The 23,304-nt window shown below is 39.6% G+C and overlaps 1 protein-coding gene across 1 annotated transcript in view; it reads right to left on the bottom strand.

Moving 5' to 3' along the window:
• slc35f3b (solute carrier family 35 member F3b) overlaps window positions 1-21,069 on the bottom strand; it is a 52,025-nt gene extending 30,956 nt beyond the window's left edge. Inside the window, exons 1-2 of the mRNA XM_063875127.1 lie at window positions 20,867-21,069; window positions 19,743-19,957 (exon numbers count right to left, since the gene is read on the bottom strand). Of these exons, the coding sequence (XP_063731197.1) occupies window positions 19,743-19,957; window positions 20,867-20,961 (310 nt within the window). The 5' untranslated portion in view covers window positions 20,962-21,069. The remainder of the gene's footprint in view (window positions 1-19,742; window positions 19,958-20,866) is intronic.
• Between the last annotated feature and the right edge of the window lie 2,235 nt (window positions 21,070-23,304).

The following is a 23,304-nucleotide window of genomic DNA, read 5'->3' as shown; positions in this document are numbered from 1 at the left end:
ACTCACATCTGTTTATAGTACACATATATATATACATATATATATACAGTGGGGCAAAAAAGTATTTAGTCAGCCACCAATTGTGCAAGTTCTCCCATTTAAAAAGATGAGAGAGGCCTGTAATTTTTATCATAGGTACACCTCAACTATGAGAGACAAAATGAGAAAAAGAAATCCAGAAAATCACATTGTAGGATTTTTAAAGAATTTATTTTCAAATGATTGTGGAAAATAAGTATTTGGTCAATAACAAAAGTTCATCTCAATACTTTGTTATATACCCTTTGTTGGCAATGACAGAGGTCAAACGTTTTCTGTAAGTCTTCACAAGGTTTCCACACACTGTTGCTGGTATTTTGGCCCATTCCTCCATGCAGATCTCCTCTAAAGCAGTGATGTTTTGGGGCTGTCGCTGGGCAACACGGACTTTCAACTCCCTCCAAAGATTTTCTATGGGGTTGAGATCTGGAGACTGGCTAGGCCACTCCAGGACCTTGAAATGCTTCTTACGAAGCCACTCCTTCGTTGCCCTGGCGGTGTGTTTGGGATCATTGTCATGCTGAAAGACCCAGCCACGCTTCATCTTCAGTGCCCTTGCTGATGGAAGGAGGTTTTCACTCAAAATCTCACGATACATGGCCCCATTCATTCTTTCCTTTACACGGATCAGTCGTCCTGGTCCCTTTGCAGAAAAACAGCCCCAAAGCATGATGTTTCCACCCCCATGCTTCACAGTAGGTATGGTGTTCTTTGGATGCAACTCTGCATTCTTTCTCCTCCAAACACGACGAGTTGAGTTTTTACCAAAAAGTTCTATTTTGGTTTCATCTGACCATATGACATTCTCCCAATCCTCTTCTGGATCATCCAAATGCCCTCTAGCAAACTTCAGACGGGCCTGGACATGTACTGGCTTAAGCAGGGGGACAGGTCTGGAACTGCAGGATTTAAGTCCCTGGCGGCGTAGTGTGTTACTGATGGTAGCCTCTGTTACTTTGGTCCCAGCTCTCTGCAGGTCATTCACTAGGTCCCCCCATGTGGTTCTGGGATTTTTGCTCACCGTTCTTGTGATCATTCTGACCCCACGGGGTGAGATCTTGCGTGGAGCCCCAGATCGAGGGAGATTAGCAGTGGTCTTGTATGTCTTCCATTTTCTAATAATTGCTCCCACAGTTGATTTCTTCACACCAAGCTGCTTACCTATTGCAGATTCAGTTTTCCCAGCCTGGTCCAGGTCTACAATTTTGTCTCTGGTCTCCTTTGACAGCTCTTTGGTCTTGGCCATAGTGGAGTTTGGAGTATGACTGTTTGAGGTTGTGGACAGGTGTCTTTTATACTGATAACGAGTTCAAAAAGGTGCCATTAATACAGGTAACGAGTGGAGGACAGAGGAGCCTCTTAAAGAAGTTACAGGTCTGTGAGAGCCAGAAATCTTGCTTGTTTGTAGGTGACCAAATACTTATTTTACCGAGGAATTTACCAATTAATTCATTAAAAATCCTACAATGTGATTTCCTGGATTTTTTTTTCTCATTTTGTCTCTCATAGTTGAAGTGTACCTATGATAAAAATTACAGGCCTCTCTCATCTTTTTAAATGGGAGAACTTGCACAATTGGTGGCTGACTAAATACTTTTTTGCCCCACTGTATATATATATATTATACACATCTGCCATAAATATCTGTTTATACGTAATATATGCATCTGTCTTTACCTCTTCATACAACAGTGTAAAGTATTTAAATTACTGTACAGTATATTTAAACAATTTCAATTTAGTGTACGTATGTATATATTTGACATCTTTATTGTTGTTATTGTATATATTTTCTTGTCTAATTGTTGCACTATTTTATTTATCTTATTTGCACTATATATGTTGAGTTGTTGGAGGAGCCTGGGATATAAGATTTTCATTGCCAACATATACGCTGTATCTGCTGTGCAGATGACCATTAAAACCTTTGAACCTTTGAACAAGCTGAATTACCTTATTTGGGGCTCATTTAAATAATTATGACGAGCTCTGCTCTGATTGGCTGGTTTACAACGAGCAACCCATGGCTGCCTCAGAGCCCACAGAAGTAAGTGTAGTTCGCGAAACTGTGAGAGATGAACCCTGGAGGCTATTGGCATTCAACCTTACCTGTTTGAGCCTTTATCGGAGGAGGGAACCGATGAATTTGAGAAACAGCCAGTTGGTCGGAGATTGGAGAGCAACGTTAAGGAGTGGTAAGTGTTAGCATTAGTGTTTCCAGCAGCTGGTGTATGCAAATGTTGGGGCTGGACTACCGTATGTTACGTCACATACAGGGATTGTTGTAATTCGCCCGTTTTATGGCTGTGAAATGCATATTCATGATTTGCACGTGAAGGAGGAAACAATGGTGTTTGAGTTTCACGGTATGTCAGTTCATTGTACCGAACTCTCCTTATTCAACTATGCCAAGGTAAATACAGTTTTCCATTCTAAGGCACCTTAAATGCAATGTTGGTAATGTGTTTAGTCAATGGATTGTTGGACAGATTGCTGCAAACTGCATTGTATCAAATTAAATAAGGTATGCTACAGACATTCATTGTTCCCAGTGGATGAAAAACACCAACTTTGATGAAACCTTTTCCCATAACAAGATCAATATGTTCTATTATTCTGTGAATCATGTCAACATTTACCTATACATTGGCACACATACTTATACCGACATGCATGTTTTCTTAGATGATGTGGCTTTGGTGAATTTTCCTCTTTTAGTGCAAACACAAGGTGAACCTGTGATTTTGAGTGGGATGCTGTGACGATTACCATAGAATTATTTTGTACTGACAATCATGTTCCCTTGAGTCTAAATGAAATAATCCCATTAAGCAATTTCCCTGTAAGGGATAATAAAGTATGTCTTCTTCTTCTTCAAAATGTTCATTTAGCACCATCATCACAAGAAATGAAATGGGTCAATTAGTTTTAATTTTACTATAAATATTAATGGTGCAGTGGTTGATAACAAATTCAAATATTGGCAGTGCTCTCTTCAGTAAAGTAAAGAGATTATTTCAGTGTTTGCTTCCAGGTCACTTCTGGCTCCTGCTTAGCATAGAAGAGGAGTCTGTCTCATTGCCCTCACACTAACTCCAAGGCAGGAGAAATTATGAGGGGGGTTGTATCATTGAGTCCTAAATAACAGCTTGTTTCAAGTACTAAACAGGTAGAGTCACATTAACTTTCCCTCTTCCTGTGACCTATACATCTTCAAAGCACACACAGCTCATCTGTGGAGGCAGGCGGCTGTCAAGGTACTGCATCCAACAGCAGTTTATTGGATTAATGTCCTTGGAGGGTTTCTTCTGGGATGTAGGAGGGGGCAATAGTTCCCCAAACACGTTTTCCATTTGGTTACATCACAGCTACATGGTGTGCTACACCTGCATTGATCATACATGTGTGTATGTAGCAAAAAATGCTGCAAAGTTGTGACTGATACCGTCACTAGGATAATGATAAAAGCAGATATTAACATGCTGTAGGTGGACGTTTCCACATTCATACTCATCAAAATGATTTGTAATTATCTTTTGGAAATCAACCCCCTGTTGTCTGCTGCATTAATACCTTTGTGCATTCATGTAATATAAATTTGCTCCATGACAAGAGCAGCAGGAAATTATATTAGATGTGCTGATATAAACATCAATGGTCACTCCATGGGACTTTCTAGACTTTGTTGTAATTGCTCTAATGTTTTTGTCATCAAAATCTTGTTTAATCCGACCAACGATCACAGAGAATTTAGTGGACAAGCAAAAGCAGCCAATATATTCACATTTAGTAAGCTGGAATAAGTAAATTCTGGGCATTTTTGATTATTCAAATCAAGACACATACCAAAACCCACATATGCTTGTTAACACAAACAAATATCAATAGTCTGACTGGGGACTTGAGAAGAGTACATTTGTCGGAGAGCTTATAACCTCAGAAAACATTGAGCTGTCCAGGAAGACCGAAAGAGCTGCCACTTTAAGATGAAGTAGTGTTGGACTACCACTTAATTAACAACACTGCTTATAAAGTCCAGCAGCATCTATTAAATAGCGTCAAGTGGTAATACCTAGTGATAGCCATGGAGGCACTCGGCTAATCAGGAAGAGTGACTATCCTTTAAAATGACATCCCACCAGAGGACTCAAACCCAGACAGCTAATTCCTGCTTTGCAATTAAGATTGTTTCATAGCCACAGCATGTGATGGGTAAAAGTTGAATTTGTGGTGCAGATGTGCAGGCAGGCTCAGAGGCTAGGGACCAGTCTAGAGCATGTTTGATATGGGACGGTCGGGCAGCGATGCTCAAACTAAGGTAAGAATGATTCTGACCAGTACTTCACGCAAAGTTTGTTAATAAGAACAAACACGTTATTCATTAACTTACATGCTTTGAAAATGTGTGATCTCCTCATTATAAAACTGCAAATTGTCTCAAGGGGAACAGGTATATCTTAAAAAATAAAATAAAGGTTAAGATAACACAATGTAAAGAAAGATGTATATTAAAAAGGGATTCACCTTGCAAACAAAACAACATTTAAAAAATAAGGTATTAAACACATACACAACTGACATACAGTATGTAATTGTTTTGTATGAAACATTTTGAAAAGCTATTTTTTTAAAGCAATGATTAAATATCAATGCTAAAATAAAATGTGTAAACGATAGGTATATGACACTACTTTTGAGTCGACTGTTTCCTCCTTTCATTCAATTGTTATTTCCCCCCAAAATATTATTGCTGCACTGGTTCTAAAGTTTCCACACTTTGGTGATTTCATCTTTGGTCTGGTTGTTCTTGTCAAATTATCCTTAAGAGGGCCAATTAACTGCCATTTGTGTGAAGGACAATGAAGTGACCTTTGCTGCCTAGCTGCTGGTTGAAGAGAAGTTTCTCTAAGAAGTGATTTATGCCTACAGAGAAAGTGGTTTTCTCTCCAATAAATGGCGCTGGCTCCCTCTGTTGTCTAGCTGCAGTATGACAATTCATTTATTTGTTTGTTGTTATTTTACTGGGCAGATATAAAACCTAAAAATCAAGTTTTTTTCAATTGTATATATTAAATACTGCTTGACTTTCATGTTGCACCTGTTTAATTTGCACTTAATGCTTTTTTAATATGCACAGCAGTCCGTGGATGAGAAACAGATGTGTTTTGTTTTTTTTCAAACGGCTCCTCTTTACCTACACTTATCTCACTTCGCTGAGCATTACTCAAATTGTTCTGAATTGCTGTAATTATAGGACAGCAATTTCAAAAAGCTTCTCTCTGCCACTCGCATTTATATGAGGCAATTGTCTGAGCCTGGTGTGAGCATGAAATACTACCGTATTTTGTATCGTCATTTTCTTTCTATTTTCTTTGCAATGGTCTATAGAAAATGAAATATCCTCTTGGATTGTGAATGTTGTTCCAACTATGACAAGCAAACCCAGTCATTTTTATATACAGGATCAACACATGTAAGAGTTTGTACATTTGAAATGTTATGTTGCGTTTGATATGACACCTGTGGCGATGATATCGTGACACTGCAGAGCATCCACTGTGCCTGCAGGGGGCACTGTGACCACATGTACACAATGCTGAATATTTTACACAATGACACCTGCTCAGGGTTTGGATAAAAAATGACCGAGAACTCAAACTGCAGCCCAGAAGTGGAGCAAAAAGTGGGACAGTAATGGAAAGAGATGATGTAACTCATATACTGACCTGTACAGTTCACTTAAAATAACATCAGAAATACGCATTTAAAAAGGCCTTGCAGAAAGATTTGAGATGAAAACCCCACTAAAACACACACACACACACACACACACACACACACACACACACACACACACACACACACACACACACACACACACACACACACACACACACACACACACACACACACACACACACACACACATATTTCTAACTCCTCACTTTCTCCTCTCTATCCAGTCCTTTCTAAGAAGGTTGTTAAACGTCTTTCACACTGAGAGCCACTATCACACATTTAGGATTCTGTATTTTTCCTTCAAAGAACAGTTCCTTCATAGTGAGGTGACAAAAGCTAGAGTGAACTTACTCTGTCCTGAAAAAAAGCTACTTTCCAGCATACGCACTTTGAGATATATGTATGTTTCTTTTAGACCAGAGCAATCCTTTAATTTGTAGACTATAGTAATCAACTAAAAATAATGTAATACTTATAATATACATTGACTGCCTGCAGCATACACAGGGATATGTATTCAATTATGAGGCAGCTTTCATGTCCTGGTGCATAGCAGATTATTTTACATCCAGGCAAGTTTAATTAACATGAAAAGCAATCAGAATTTCAACAAGGCCCCAACTGAATTTAATTTCTTCACTGAATTTATGATTTACTTTTATTGATCCCTTGGGCAGTACATCTTCTTCTCTCTCCCCCATTTCAAGTTTGGATGTTGCTCTGAAAAGCCAGTATGCTACTTCACATAAAATACTTGCAGAAGGAGAAAGGAGTTATTATGCTGCTGAAGGATGCTTCGACATGTATGGCCACACAGGGGGCCGAACCTCTGACATTGAGTTTGGAGACAGCCTTGCTAACTGCCAGGTGAATCCTTGAATCATTAAAGCTCCCAAACAGCAAATGAAAAGAACATTTGATCCTGTTCAGCAACAGCTGCGAATAGTGGACTTGTTGCCATACTTCATTCACTCCTCTTGCATAAACAGCCTAACTGTCTCCCTGCCTGTGACATGGGATGTCAAACGAGGGATTCAACTAATCTCCATCTTCGCTACTGACGGTGCCATGGAAACAGATGACAGGACTGTGAATATCCTGTAGCCAAATGACACCAGCAAATACCAGTAAAACAATACACTAGAGACTCTACACCTTGGTTATGCAGAAATTTAGCCATATGAATCATTTTGCTTGAACATTATTGAGGCTGGCAGACTGACAGAAATTGGTCATAGGACTCTGAGTTTGTGGTAAATAATTCAGAGCAAGGGAATAGGTTCATACACCCGCAAAAAGCTAGTGGTTAAACACAGTTGGCAGTTGAAGCAGTAACAATATCAAGGTCTCTCTCACAAGGGAAGAGTGATGTTTATAGATGGCCAAATGGAAAAAAATACATTCATTCTGCCCTGTATCATTATCATTAGGCCTCAGATCTGTTACTTTCTGTCTTTGAAGTGCTCTGATTCGCCGAGTCCAGCCGGGGTCGCTTTCAACCCTGATCAAACTGTCTTTCTGATCACTAGCGAACCTAACCTTCCATCTACTTACAGCAGCAGGTGTTTGGAGGCCCTTCAAAAAGCCAGGAGTGTGTGTGTGTGTGTGTGTGTGTGTGTGTGTGTGTGTGTGTGTGTGTGTGTGTGTGTGTGTGTGTGTGTGTGTGTGTGTGTGTGTGTGTGTGTGTGTGTGTGTGTGTGTGTGTGTGTGTGTGTGTGTGTGTGTGTGTGTGTGTGTGTGTGTGCCCTCAGTAGTGTAAAATCCACACTCTTACTCTCCTCCCTCTTTACTCCTCAGTCCAATCTCAAACAGTGAGAGCACCCAGGCAAAAAGAAAGCCATCAGTGTTAGACAAATATAGAACTTGATGCCCTTGCGTTCCCAAAGCTGTAATTGCGCAGCTTTCATGCACTTATTATGGGGTTTATAAGAGAGCCAGTGATAGAATAGCCAAAAATAAGCGTAGAGAAAGCAACATGGGTGACAAATGTCATCGCAAATCATGTTCCATTTTTCCACAGTAATCACACTGATATCACATTGAGGAAAAGAAAAGAGGTGCTTTAAATATAAAGGATGTATCGTCTGTTTTTAAAAAAATTACAATTGACTGGACAGGATATTGAATAAGCCTTTAAAACTGTGAGCATGAAGAAGCTTAAAGCTCATATTTATAGTTGACACGTGTGATGAACTCAATAAACCCTTCCCCAGGTATTATATTTATTCAAATATATTCTCATCGTGCCCCTTGGTCAAAAGACAAAACCACTTTCAAACTGCATATTTTTAGCAGCCAGAAACACAGTAGTCAAAGTGTGTAAATGCTTTATGCAATGTGCACTCATAAACAGTTCCTGTCAGAGTCATTTCCTGTTAAGCATGGAGTGATTGTGCATAGTAAGTACTACTCAGGCGTGTGCATTGGCTTGATTTAGGTAAGCGTTGTGATTAAGTTGTTGTTCTATACAGTGGGCTGAAGGATGTGGACCAGTCAGTTCCCTGAGGGGGAGACGAGGTTAAAGCTTTCCTGGCTCCTTCTGCACTCCCCCAATGGCTGTCGGCTTTCATTCATGTCCACAGCTCACTTAATTGCCTGATTTCCTAACCCCATGTTGAATACTTTGTACATGGGGGGCTGTGGGTCATAATAATGACTTGTAGTGACATGCAAGTGGAAGACTTGCTCCCTTGGCTATCACAGCTCTCACAGAGTAAATGAAGCTCCACCACCAACCTTTTGATTTAATAATAAAGTGAAGTGTGGTGTGGGCCATGTGGATACAGAAACTTCCAGATGAAACAATTTAGTCAACTAATGTAGATGTCAAGTAAAAGACACTTGATCAGCAACAATTTTGATAAATTTGTTTTTTACTGATTAACAATCAATTAGCACATTTTTGCATGCTTACACAGCATGCTAGCATTTTCACTGTTTAGGGCGGTGGTGGCGAAGTCCATAGGGGGTTGGCCTGGGAACTGGAAGGTCACCAGTTCAAGTCCCCGAAATACCCAAGTGCCACCGTGGTGTCCCTGAGCAAGACACTGGTTGCCTACACTGCTCCCCGGGCGCCGTACATAATGGCAGCCCACTGCTCCTAACACTAGGATGGGTCAAATGCAGAGACCGCATTTCGTTGTCCTAGTACTTGTACTCTGTGCAATGACAATAAAGTTGAATCTTCATCTTAATCTTGTTTACATTTTAGCATGCTGACTTTAGCATTAGCCTCAAGTACAGCCTCACTAGTACTGTACAGCCTACCTAGCATGACCCTTAGCCTAGTTGGGTTATATGAAATTTGAAGATAACACTTTTAACTCTTCTCTGAAATGTTAAAGACTCAACAGTTGATCAGTTAACCCAGAGAATGGTACGTACATATTAAATGATTACTACCAGCTCTGCCGTAAAGAAGAATCTTTAAAATCATGAAAACCTAGAATGTACTTTGTTTCTTTGTTGGTGTTAGAAAAGATCAGCATCCAGCTGAAAAATGCATTGCTGACAGTTGCTTTGAAAAACCACGAGTGGAGGAACATGTGTGTGTGATGTACTGCATCAAGACTTTGAAAGCACTTTAGATCATAGAAACTCAGGACACAAAAACTGGTCATTGGGGAGTTTTCCCATGATTCACTTTTGTTCACTTTTTATGTAGCTCTACATGCAGTGAGGATCAAGAGAAATAGGTGGATGCGCTTGCCTGTGGCTTTTGGATTACAAAGGAAATGTAAGGCTTTCACTCTCGCGTTCATTAGTGATACTCCTCCAAGCGCAACACTAATCTATGAGACATATAGAGAGAATCTGTTAGACAACAGTGTCTTAGGCTGGTTACAAATGTGATTTTGATGTACAATTACAAGTACAATTTCAAAGCATCCATGTCATTTTATTTCAATGTACCACCTCTTAGCATATGAATTTCAACTAGTGAAACCTGTCAGCTGGTTGTAGTCCCTTTTAGAGTCCCTATCCATGTTAATACATTTGTCTGACCAGTAAACAAACCAACAAAAACCATTGAAAGCGATTCAAATAAGTGCCCGCTGTTTTCAGTGAGGATTATTCCCCTTTGAACCATTTCACAAAGAATTGATCAGCTGATAATTGTTCTCATCTAAGATACATCAATTAGATGGCCAATGTATTATTTTGTTTACATTTCAGTCACGTCATTACATCCGGATACGATCAGGAAAGCATCCTGTAGGCCTACTAAAAGTAATACTTTTACTTTTTGGGTATAAAGCTAAATTAATTTCTTGCCAAGAGTTAAATAAGATCAAAACAGCTTTCATGCCTGGGCCACAAATATGATGCTATCAAAAGCAGCTGGTAAGCCTGGCAGCATGAGAAATGGAAATAAGGGAATCAAGCTATCTCTGAAACCATCGGCTATCTGTCTGATCAAAATAAGCCTCTGGGGGAAACTGCCAATACTACTGGGGTTCTGGGGTTGCCAGCAGATATCCGTGCCAAGACTTTCTCTTCTGTGCGCAGCAAGTTGCTTACAGTTTAGCAACTTTAGATTCAAGCATAAAGTTGTAAAACGTTATTTTCAACCACATTTTTCACAAGGAACAAGATCATTTTAAACCAATTAAAAGCTTAATTATGGTCAGACGATAGCCCAGTAGGTTATGAGATTACATTTAGGCCAATGCACTCTTTTTATCCAGCTCAGTGTCTCCCAGCAGTCTCCACTTGCCTAGAGCAACCAGTTATGAAATAAATTTGAACTTCTACTTTAATTCCAGGCGATAGCCTGTGAACAAGGAAGAAGATACACTGCAATGGAAGAGCAATGCACAATGTCAGCATGGGAGCTTGGTGAGGCAATCTAATATCTGATCCTCCACTGAGAACAGCGCACGGCATCCTGGAGGCTTAACTGTACTGTTTACCCCCTGCTGGGTTGCTGCAGGCTGAACTATCACAACCTTCCGTCCTCCACAGTGTTACTTCTATGTCATTTCCAGGATCATAAATCAGTTATTAATTGTATACATAGACTCACATATACAACCTACCAAAGGCACAATATCAAACAATAGCCTGAAAACAAGCTCAGCATTGCAGTTGTTTAAATACATTTTTAATAGTTTAATACTAGCTTCAGGTTTACAGTCGCTGAAGTCTTTTAAGGAGAACTATTTTTCACACACCATGCATGGCTGCTCCTGTTTGTTACTCATTTACCTTTCATAAAACACTCTTCGTCAAATTAATCTCAAGAGTCTCATGCTGAGCTCTATTGATTTTTGCTGCAGTGTTTTTCTTCTCCATGTCCCTACCTGCTTTAAGCTCGAGATGGAACGTGACTAAAACAAAGAGAAGAGGTAGGTACAGAGAAGATGAGACTGGAAGATATTCAGGAGTACAGATGGGATTAAAGATCTCATTCCGTTATTATTCCCATACTGTACACTAGGTACTTCAGACAAAGAAATGAAAGCAGAATAACAAAATAGTCTCACGCAGATGTTGCATGACTATGCAACAAGGAAAAAGGCTAATAATAGTGCATCATCACAAAGAAAGTGAGGAGAAATCAAACTACCTTTTCATAGGTTTCATTTTCATTTATATTTGTCCTTTACATACATTAAGCTCTAGGCCTACTGAAGTGCAGAAACCTGGTTGAGAGAGGTTCTGATAATAAGGTGGGTCCTTCATCTCGTTACCCAACCAAAGGGAAGCATTAGGAGGAAGCTTAACGGCAACTTAAAGACAATTTATGGGTGAATAACAAAATGGAATAGGAGGAAGTAAATTTCACAGTCCACAACTCAAAAAGGCAGTAAACCAGTAGATTTCAATATCATTGTTGAAGTAAAAGTATAATCCTGGGAAAGAAATGCATTGTAAAAATAAATAAACCTCCAGAAAAAGGAATCTAACTCATCAGTATTTGAGAAAGGAGAAAATACTCTGGCTCATTGCTGATCAATGCTTATGATCCTCAGACTCCACCAGTTTCACAGTTCCTTCAGTATATTGGTAACCCCTAAAAAAAAACCTGCCAGGGTCCCCTCTTCCTACTCTGTTTCTCCTCATCAAACAAACATCCCACCCAAACATTTCTTCTTTGTTCCCCGGGCCACACCCCCGTCCACCTGTAGGGGACAGCCCACCTGATCAGTGCCTAATGGGAGGCTACAAGTTAAGGGAGGGAAAAGAGGGACACACTGCATCAGGGGTTTAATCTGGCAAGGCTTTTATTACGCCCAGAAATTCCCTTACAGTTTTTGCAGGTGTAACACATTTGGTGGATTTGTATGTCAACACAATTTATCCTTGGTGACAAAGTATCAGGTTTAAAATAAATGTGATTAACACTTGAAGAACTATTCATCATCGTTCATCTGTCAGCCTCTGGACAAGATGAGTCACTAATGCTGATGATGATCGTTAGCCTGGACTGCACACAAGATATGTATTACTCAATATGTTTACTGCTCTGCACTGTTCTTAATTGTTGGCAGGAAAGTGACTCATTTTGATGTTGAATAATGAATGTTTTGACATTTGAATGTTTTAACAATCAGAACAACTGTATGATGATTAATGTATTGTACAATGAATATTCATTAATCCATGTTTGTATTCGCCAATGTTCGCTATGTACTGCCTTTAGGCCTTTACATGCATTTTTGTGGTTTGAGAACATAATGTATATTTTTCAAAATGTAAGAAATGATTGCATTTTTGTAGAAAAAACAAGATATTTACAACTTTGTGATCCCATTCTAGCCGGTAAAAATGTATCAGTCTCATCAAAACAATTTTAAAGTAGCATCAAACTATTTTAGACAATTGGAAGCAGAAGAACAAGATGTCAGTGAAGCAGTGACATAAATTTTTTTGTCAAATATGTGGCTCTTTAGCAGCGCTAGCTCGTTGCTCTCTTTGCCTGTATGCTGTTTGGTGCTGAACAGTTTGTGCACAGTGAATGTATCGGAGTTCAGACGCTCCGCAGAACTGAGGGGGAAAATCCTTTGTGGGTTCAACAGTGAAAGCACCACTTTGACACATGACTTCTCACATTAGGCTGCTAAATCAAAAGCTATCTAACTGACATACTTCACAGCTCAACAACTTTGCCTACTGATGCTATAATTCTCTAATGCAGCGCCTTACTGTTGGATAGTGTTGGATTCTGTAGCATTTCAGGCCTTAATGCGGTGAGGTCAGCTATCGGTCATGCACCAACCCTGCATGTTGCTCCGAAAGAGAATCTTAATACAGGAGCTTAATGTGTAATGTCATATGCAAATTTGGAAGAAAAAGGTACAGGAGGCTTATACTGTCTGAGAACTTAATGTGATTGAAAAGCTGGTAAAAAGCTGCTCAGGCAAGTATCAGAGAGGGCACAGAGATATGACAGATTTGCCTACCTTTTTATAACTAGATCAGTTGATGCAAAACTTCAATATCACATTGATGCTAAAATGAAATAGACTGGGATATAGATAGAGCTGACTTTGTTTCTTTTTTTACTCTTTCACATTTTCTCTGGTGACACATTGCAAGGACTCAAGTGTCAAGATTATCGTCTAATCTCTTTTTTGGACCATTTTCCTCTGTCATATTAATCACGGCAGCAGTCTTTGTACTTACAGATTAAAGCAGAACATCCGACACAAAGTTGTGTTTAAAGCATCACATTAAGCAAGATTTAAACTAGTTAATAGTTGAAAATGGCTTGTGTTTGGGTCAGTGCTACAAAATGCCATCAATACTCATCCCCCTCCAATCAAGATACCTGTGAGCCTCCTAATTACTCGCACAACCCAATTTACACTTTGCTCTTTCTGTTCAAGACCACTGCGTTTCTGTGGCCAACCCAGACAATGATATGCTGTATATGGCCACAGCAGACCCTGGATTAATTACGCAGAGGCAGGAGTCATCACTTCACAACTTCTAATTAACAGTAGATGAAAGGAGTAAGGATGACAGCAGGACAGGAGTTGGCATTAAACTGGCAGGATTTCCATTACAAGGTTGAGTGAGCATTGAGTACGGAGCACTACAGCCAGGATTCAGTTAGTGCTTGAGTCTTCAGGGTTAATTCTAAAGAAACACAAGCACGAAAGATATCAAGCTCAGGCAACCAGTCTCAGATTTGACATAAGCTGTACAGATGCTCAACAAATCCATGCACGCAAAATGTTTACCACTCCATCAAGCAATGTGTCCTTGTGCAAGAAATACTACAGGGGAGATATCCAATTCTGGACCAAGACACAATTTTTCTTTACTATTTGAAGCTCAGTGAAAATGGTGGGGTCATTTTCTCCACTGCATCCATAATTCTATCCATAGTATTCTCCGTCACTTTGGATGAAACTGAAAGCAAAGACAAGAAGCTGAAAGAGACAAGAAGACTTGAGGTTTCTCTTTTTCAAAGTGGTATAGCTGATTTGTCACTCCTCCACTCCACTGGGAGTGAGCGGGACTTCAGGAGCAGGTATCTGATGATCTATGCATCCTTCTCAATTATAGATGTGATGTTACGCAACAGAACTGGTTCTACTGCACTGGAGACGGTAACAAAACATAAAAGCCTAAAATACGCCTGCTCAGGGAAAGCTTGCTTGCACCACTTGAGCAGAACATGAAACCAGAAACGTTCCTTAAAACATGGATTTTTCCAATTAATTTTTAAACATATCAAACCAGATTAAATAGGTTATTCAGTTAAATGTCCGCAGAACTGGGACAATCTGCTCGGTACTCCACTGAATCTTTGTTTTAAATCAGGATAAGCCCGAAAGCAACTGTCAGAAATGTCTTCTACACTGAGTTGTGTGCATGTCCACTCCCTGTTTCTGCTGAGATTGACAGATATGCAGTTCAGTTTTTTACTACTGAAGATAGAATTCCGCAGTTTATAAAAAATAAATAAATACCCTCTCAAATACAAAAGGACTCAGAACACTGAATGACCCAGTTCAGTTAACATGTCAGATGCTGGCACCATATGGTCATATAAACTATTTACATAAAATATTCAATATATCATGATGCTCAAATCCTATGAGCATACTTTTTCTTTGTATATGGTATGTCATGCACATCACTAAAACATGAAAGCATGAAAAATGTATGAATAAAGAACATTAAAGAGATGTAACACTGCACTGTTATGAATTGTATACATACGTTCTTTAATGTCTCTATTTATTTTTTCTTTATGGGTGACCGCATGTAAGCATGTTAACTGACTACACTTGCACCCCTGACTTATCAGAAGCCTCTATGGCCATATTTGTATCTGAGCTGTGCTTCACTTTCAGGTCTCACTTAAAACAAACCGTGAACACGCAGAACAAAAGGATTTTCCTTTTATTCTGCACCATTTATACACTAACAGGAAAAAAACTGGCAACACTATTTTCTTTTCTCTTATTTATTGAATACATTTCCCGTAGTGCCTTGAACCCACCTCAGTAAACTTTCTAAGCTTGTCACACTCAGCTGTGGATTACCTCAAAGAGAACAACAGTTATATGAACAACATCTCGCCTATGTGAGAAAAAGACTGAGCTGCAATACCCGTTTTTGCATTGCATTCTGGTCTTTTCAAGGTTTTTGTTGATGGATAAAACTGGTGTTGGTGTAACCCCGGTTGAAAGTGATATTCTAAACAAACAGAATAAGAAAAAGCTCTTGTTTTTTGTTTGTAAGTAGTTATTAACCAAGCCTGTATGCAAGCTGGATTTATCCATAAGCAGCTGTGTGCATCTGCATTACTATTCTGTCTTCCTCCTCAGCTCCAGCTGACTTGAGAGGTGTCATTATCGTCATCACTCACAGTCGGTCCATAGCTTTCCCATCCCCTCCAGCTGTCCAGTTGTGTGCCTGCACACATTGGTTCTCTCCAACCTGCTCCAATGTTTCACCATCCCCAAACCCTGAGCTATAAATAGAACCCAACCTCATTTCATGCTTTGCAGAGCTCTAAATTTGTACAAGAGGGGACGCCACATTTGTCATAGACAGCATGAGTACATAGAAAAAGAACAAAGACTGTTTGTCAGACAAATGTTTCGCTTCTCCTTGAAACTTCACATGACAAAAAGGACAGTTTCCCAGGCAAAGGAAAGGCTTTACCTAAGAAAAAGGCAATCTCTGGCTATGAGGATCTGAATTAAAACAAGCTATTTAGTGTGAACTTTGTGAAGGCCAGCTTTCCTTTTCTTTCACAAAAGGGACTAGCTTTAAATATATTCTTTGCTTCATGTTTGGATACAATATAATCCATTGCATCACCTTTTCAGAAGTCTACTCTCTGACCTATCAGTCTAACGAATTATGCCTCTGCCACTTCTTCATCTCGCCTATATGATCCCTGAGCTGCCCTTAGTGCCTGTCTGGGCTTTACTCTTATTTGTAATCATAATCACCTACTTAATATCAAAGTTGCTATGCACATAAACATATATCACAAGATTACATAACAAATACAAAAGGGCCCCATAACATAATAATACAGTTTCCATTTCAATTAAAGAAATGTGGGTCCCACATAAATAATCTGAAGGTAGAATAAATGACAATAATAATAATGATCAAGAATATCCTAAAAAAGCAAACCAACATTTTAATCATTATTTTTTTTGTTCCTTAAGCAAAGGGAGGGTGACGACACTCTCAGACATTCATGTGAAAAAAGTTTCTTCGTAATTTAAAATAGATAACCTGCAGCAGAAATATCAAATTCAATTACTGTTGGGGCAAAATCCTAATTGGTTTGCGAAGAGGACACTAATTTATGTTTTATTCATTGTGACATGTGTAGGTTTTTTATGATGACATTTTGCAATATTCAGCAGAAGTAATCGTCCCTGGTGGATGGACAAGAATGAGATAATATTTCAGAATTTCTGCAGCACTGATACCGTTGCACCACTTTATGTGAGAGCTGACTAATAAAAGTCTGGCTCTTTTCTATTAGTTGTTGCTTCTTTTAAAGAGCTGCCTAGTACCCATCTTGCCACATATTTCTCTGTCCCATGCCGAAAGTGGATATTTAATGTTATAAACCAAGAGTTTCTGTTATTGTAACTCAGTATATTCTAACCAGTGACCTTTTCTTTGATGCAGGCATGTTAATGTTCCACCATGCCCCTTGCTTCATAGACCCTCTAGCCATTTAGTTTGGTAAAAAGCAAAAACAAGGCAAAACACTCCCTTCAAACAATTGAAACAAAGGTACACAGACCTACTACATTGAAATAAAAACCTTTTCTTAACTCAAGTGCACTTTTCAAGCAAAAGGACTCCCACCAGTTATGATTAATGAGCCAGGTTTTTGTATGTTGCATTTAGCTCTTTTACACATACTCATTGTGATGACGTGACCTTTCATCTGAAGCCTGAGTCACGGCTTACTAGCCCCACATTTTTACCAAGCTTACTGCTGTGTAACACAGCACATGTACCAATCTGGATAGGTTGGTGGTAAATGAAACAATCAGGCGTCTCTTTGCACTGCACAGAGAAGTACTCTGCCTCCCACCTCTCTGAAAAGTGGCTGCCTTAAGCATCAGCCCTCCACTCTACAGCCATTAGCTTCTGCTTTGTAGTTGTCAGTACGTCCTAAATAGTCAGGTTGTTTGTGCTCGGGTACATTGTGAGCTGACTCTGCTCTGCAACTACTGTAGAAGGTCCAGAAAGAACTGAGAATGCTGATGATTTGGAACATGGCATATTTCTATTTGATTTTAAAAGTTTGTTTTTTTAGTATCCAAAACAAGCTGAGCAATCCAACTTTTCATGAAAGGCAAAAAACACAACAGCAATTAATCTAGAAGTGTCATTTCATTTGATATGGCCATGCACAGAGAAAAATGTCGGATGTAACAGTGGAAATCATGAAATGTTCAATTTGCAATTCAACTGCAGTCAACAAAATAGTGTTTTCGGGGACAGACTACACTGGTTGAAGCAGTGACTTTATTATTCAGAGATACAGGGTTTTGGAATTGAACCCATTTATCTCATTAACATGAAGTGGACACTCATAACTCTCATTCAGTTTCATTCTCTGATGAACATTACTCGCTATTGTGTCTCTTCCACATCAGTTATTATAATTACACAATAAAATGGAAAATACATGTCGTATTAAAGATAAGTAAGTTCCCTTAATCAGTTTGAAACACAGTTTTGAATAAAGTGCATAAATTACCTACACATAAAAAGATGGTTTAAGAGACGGGTTTAGATACTTGGCAAATTAAACTCTCTAGAAGAAATTTGACAAAATATGTTGCATTTATTACGCTGTAATGGCTGTGGGTTACACAAATGCATTTATTACAACTCCATTTATTACTTTTGACATCAATGAAAATTATTGTGTGTTGATCTATTCAATTAATCTGATGGTCCTTGAAGGCCAACTTGGCTTGATGAAAAACTTCTCTATGTCAATATTCAGCTCTTTAACCATTCATTGTTTAAAATATAAAGTACAACAGTGTAAGTATATCGCTTTGGAATATTTCACTTTTCTTGAATATCCTTTCCCCTGTCACAGCAGTTGTGAAGAGGTAAAGAAACATGTAGATCTCAGCTTTTTGAAGACTGCAGTGTTCACATATGTTATGTATAGACCTCTGAATTTTAAAGTAGCCTTGCACTTGTTTAATATTGCAGTTCTCATATGAAATTTACAACGTTTTCCACAAGCTACCGGCGTAAAGTTATGGGTTGGCAAAAATCTAATGACGGTGTTTACATCAGAGCAGCCATGAAAAATGAAAAAAAGATCGACTGTTGTTAAGAATGTGGTAAGTGTTTACACAGCAACAGCAATATAGAACTCCTTCAGAGACACAAAGCAAGTGAAGCGAAACTGTAATCCATCAGAAATGTTGCAGGGAAAGGAAATGAGGAAAATTATGAATACAAAAGCTGCGTTGAATCTTTTTTCCATTAGAGAATAAACCTCCCTGAGCAACATTCCCACTGTCTGGCTCCAAGCTCAACAAACTCTAGTGAAGCAAACATTATCCCCACTGTCTGCAGCAACTATTCAGCAACACTGAAGCTTTAGCAAACTAATTAACAGAGTGTGCAAATTCAGTGAAAATAATGATGAAGATGAGCAACATCACGGTACAAAGTCTGAGACACAGTCTGTACACAGGCTGAGATGTGCCAATGATATAATAAATCAAATACATTGATTTTGATTAACTGCATTCACTGCTGTGCTACATAACTGCAGCAACAAATCACATCATTTTGGGCGATGGGGCAAACATGATAACATGGCTAAATATGGTGGACAATGGTTAAAGTGAGATGGAATTTTGCCCTAGCAGAAGCCAGATAAAGTAGGATGCATGTTTTATGCTGTGTGTTAAAATTGTGTTTTTCAAAGGGGACAATATAAAAGTCTGACTGTCTTTATTTTGGCTATGCAGTCATAGGAGCTGAGGTTCAACTTCAATATTCTAAAAACAAAAACAAACTCACGGCCATGCCAAAATTAATGCCATCAAAAAAAGCCACTATGATTGAACAATTTCTTATTGTTGCATAAGGGTTACACATGGTGGGCCCAAATTGTGTCTAAACGTGCCTCAGCGTTGTTTTCATTACAATGCAGACTCTCAATCTCAATATACAGCACCAAGTATATGGGTTAGTAGATGTTACACTTTCACATGCAGCTATTTAACATGTGTTCCCGATCCTCTGACTCCATCCACCCACAACATCACATAGAGCACCCCATCAAGCTGCACCTCCAAACTAACAGCACTATCTATCATTTTCATCAGTAGTCTGATGTTATCTGATATCCAATGAATGCCTGTGTGAGGTGTAACAAGGACTAATAGCCCGGATGTGTGGGCCAACAGTGCAAACTAGATTGATCACTGAATGTATCACAGCATGCAGCCACAGAAGTTAACAGCTGTACACTGACTCACTCTTGTAGCTTGCACTCCAAGGCTGATATCCATAATAGCCGGTGATTCGCAGGATTCGCTCCTCTATGGACGCACTGTTGATGTCCTCAACTGAGCGCGAGGACTTCAGGTCCTCTTTGATGGCCTCGTCCACCACCAGGTACTTAAGCTGTCTGAGCTGAGGGCTGATGTCCGAAAGCCTTCTGGGGCTCACGTCGGGCGACTTGCGCATCCCGCTGGGAAAGGAGAACAGGGGGTGGTCGGTGTTATAAGACAAAAGTGAGAGCGTTTTTCAAAGGGGAAGAGAGCCTGTAAACCTTGAATGTGAGATGATAAGACAAGAGTTCTCATTGGATGAAGCCAGAAAGTTGTTGTTACACAGAGACCTGCGTAAAGGGCCCCTGTAGCTCCCCTCACTACAGAAATCCTCATCCTTCACTGGCCCTTTGTCTGCACGACAACACTGTGAAATACACTAAACGACAGTGACTGCTCCTGAAACTGCACTGTGCAACTTCTATAATAGGATTGTGCAAATCTGAAACTGATGAATCTATCACCAGTGATTTGTAGAGACGGAGAGAAAACACTTGGCAACTCCTGGCTGCATGCAGACATCATAGGCAATGGAGCACAATCTGCGAACTAAACACTATGTTTATCTTAATTCCTAGGAGATGAATACTTGCTACTTTGTGTCCAGCAGGTGAAGTAACCGAGATAGAACGGTTTAATACTGTACTATTAAAGTTGTGTAATGCGATACACCTTACAAAGTAGCACACTGGTGATCAGAATGACTCCCAGCTGTTATGAAACCGCCAGCAAAAGACGATTCATGACCCAATCAGAGAAAATCAGTGCGTAACCCCCCCCCCCCCTCTGCTGCCATATTCGAATCACATAGTTGTATAATCTTCTTTAGATGAATATCTAACTCCCAACAATTATATTCAGCAAAAACTCCTCAAATGCAATTAAAATATCATTCACACTTGCATAGAACACACGCTACACCTGTACTTGATGTTTATTTAGGGCACTTCTGCCACTTGAAGTACATTTACTTTACAGCGCCTATGAAATCTAGCGCGCAACAGGTGATCCTGTCGTTGGGCTATAAAGTTAAAGCTGAAATATCTTACATGGGCATCAAAGTAGGAGGTCCAAGGTAGCACATACAGTCCCGGTGGGGCCGAGCGACCCGGTCCCAAACCATGCCCTCTCCATCCCCATACATCCTCAAAGCCCCTAAGAAGGCTGCTAAAGTGGATTTAAATCCTCACTAAGGCTGGGAGACAATTGACATCCTTCTGCTCCTCCTCACCCTCACCAAACATATGCCTGGCCACTACAGTAGAGTCTGTTTCAACCTCAAAAGGGTGCGCTGTGCTCTGGAAGCTGCTGCTGAGTCCTGCAGGCACTGCAACAGCGCCATCTACCGGAGTCAGAATCAGAAATAAGTCCCACATTGAAAGGTAAGTACATACATACTACAAAATATAACAGTGTAAATAATGAGAATGCTTCAAAAAGTGATCTTTAATTAACTATGATAAAATGTAAGAATATTATAATAAAACCCAGATTTTAGTGTAGAGTTTTGATAAACAAATGCAGCATTAATGCCAGGGTAAACTAGAACGCTGCACTATTGAATTATTGCACAAAACTATTGCTCTGTTAAGTCAGTATTGCACACTTTGTGGTATAAATAAATGATGGGCTTATAGATGCTGACAGGGGTGAAATAAGACCAAGGATCAGAGACGGATAGTTCCAATAGTAGCACACTCTTAAAACACAAGGAGGGGGGGATTGTAAGGCAGGAAGGCTTATAATTGTAGTATATAATTGCACAATTGCCTTGATGATAATAGTTACTGTCAACCAATTAAATCCCTGTGAATGTCTTGTGTCAGTGCAGCAGCCAACATACTCAAAGCAAAAACCAAGGGGCTGTTTTTTTCGAGAATAACAAATATTAGTGTATCTCCATTATCGTGCAGAGTATCAACAAAATATTGACTACACAAACCCAGACTGTTTGAAATGTTTTGTGGGACAACTGTGAAACATATCAGCGCTGTTACCAGACTTTTTCAAGCAACTATATATTTTTCAACAATTCACAGTCTACTGGGTTTCCCTTTGGTCTATTATTCATAGCGTACTTCAAGCATTTCAAGATGATAGAAGGGTCTGCATTTAAGCGGTTTAGGAGTTTGAGTTAGCAAGGACACATGTAAGGTTGTTTCTGTTCAATAACACAAAATCAAAGACAATTACTGGTTGATTACATCCAATCAGAGCCTTGCTTCCAGTAATAGGGTAATTATGTTCCCTGGTGGTGATTGTATGTACTTGGTAATTAAAATCAAGTCAGAGTCTTTGTCTCGAGTATTCAGAAGTGTGAACTGTACAACAATAACATTACAAGTAGGTCCTTTCACTCTCATGAAGTGATGTAATGATGCAGTGATCTGACTTTGTCTGGCAATGACCCTTTGATTTCAGGTCCAGTGTTAATGTATTAATTAGCTGTACCTCTTACTGTGTGGAAGTGAATGGGATCCTTATTTTAAGGAAACATCAGTAACATAGTAATCTTGCTTTAGTTACTTTGTCAAACAAATAATAGATAGATAGAGTCGGAGGATGAAACCCTCTTTATTTGTCACATACATGCACACAGCAGAGCACACACAGTGAAATTGGTCCTCTGCATTTAACCCATCCTAGTACTAGGAGCAGTGGGCAGCTATTGTGCAGCGCCTGGGGAGCAATGGGGAGGGGGGATTGGAGGTGTCCGGTGCCTTGCTCAAGGGCACCACAGCAGGGCCTAGGAGGTGAACTGGGACTCCAAGTAGCAGTCCACTTTCCATATTTCAAGTCTGTTCGGGGACTTGAACCGGCGACCCTACGATTCCCAGTCCAAGCCCCTACTGACTGAGCCACTGCTGGACCATAGACATACCTTTAATGAATTGTTTTTTACTCCAAAAATTACAATTGTGCACCAGCAACTTGATACAAATATTTTAAAGAATTATTTCTCAAGTGTTAACCTTTTTTTTTGTAACAAAAACAATTTCAAAACTCAAAACAGGCTTTCATTTCAAAGCCAGTATATTGTGCAAAAATTGTTTAAACATAGAATTGATTGAATATATCCGCCCTGTTTGCTCTTTCAGTCACGATCAGCACAATATCCCACTTCATTATCATTGCATCCCTACTCTCATGTTGTTATATGAAAGGCAGGAAAGTCAACTGATCAAGCTTAAGCTTTCATGCAAGTCAACCTACCTTTCATGGAAGTTTAAGTTAACTTCTGTCCTTAGATAAACCTAAACGCAACATGCAGTAACACTAATGAAAAGTGGAGCTTACCTTTCATAATTGGGGTAGTGTGGTCTAAAGGTCCCCGGTCTGTGGTCCCCGGGCTGCATTGCGTCGGCATTCTGTGCTCCTGACTGCAGACAGAAGCACAAGTACACTGACTGTTTCTGGTAGACAGGTTGTGCATGGATCAATGACCAGCCACACCTTTCACGTCCAAGTATTAAATGGGAAAGGTAGG

The sequence above is a fragment of the Eleginops maclovinus genome, chromosome 22, assembly GCF_036324505.1.
Source record: "Eleginops maclovinus isolate JMC-PN-2008 ecotype Puerto Natales chromosome 22, JC_Emac_rtc_rv5, whole genome shotgun sequence".
Taxonomy (NCBI): Eukaryota; Metazoa; Chordata; class Actinopteri; order Perciformes; family Eleginopidae; genus Eleginops; species Eleginops maclovinus.
The sequence above is the reverse complement of the archived record's forward strand: the minus strand, read 5'-3'. Positions and strand labels throughout refer to the sequence as shown.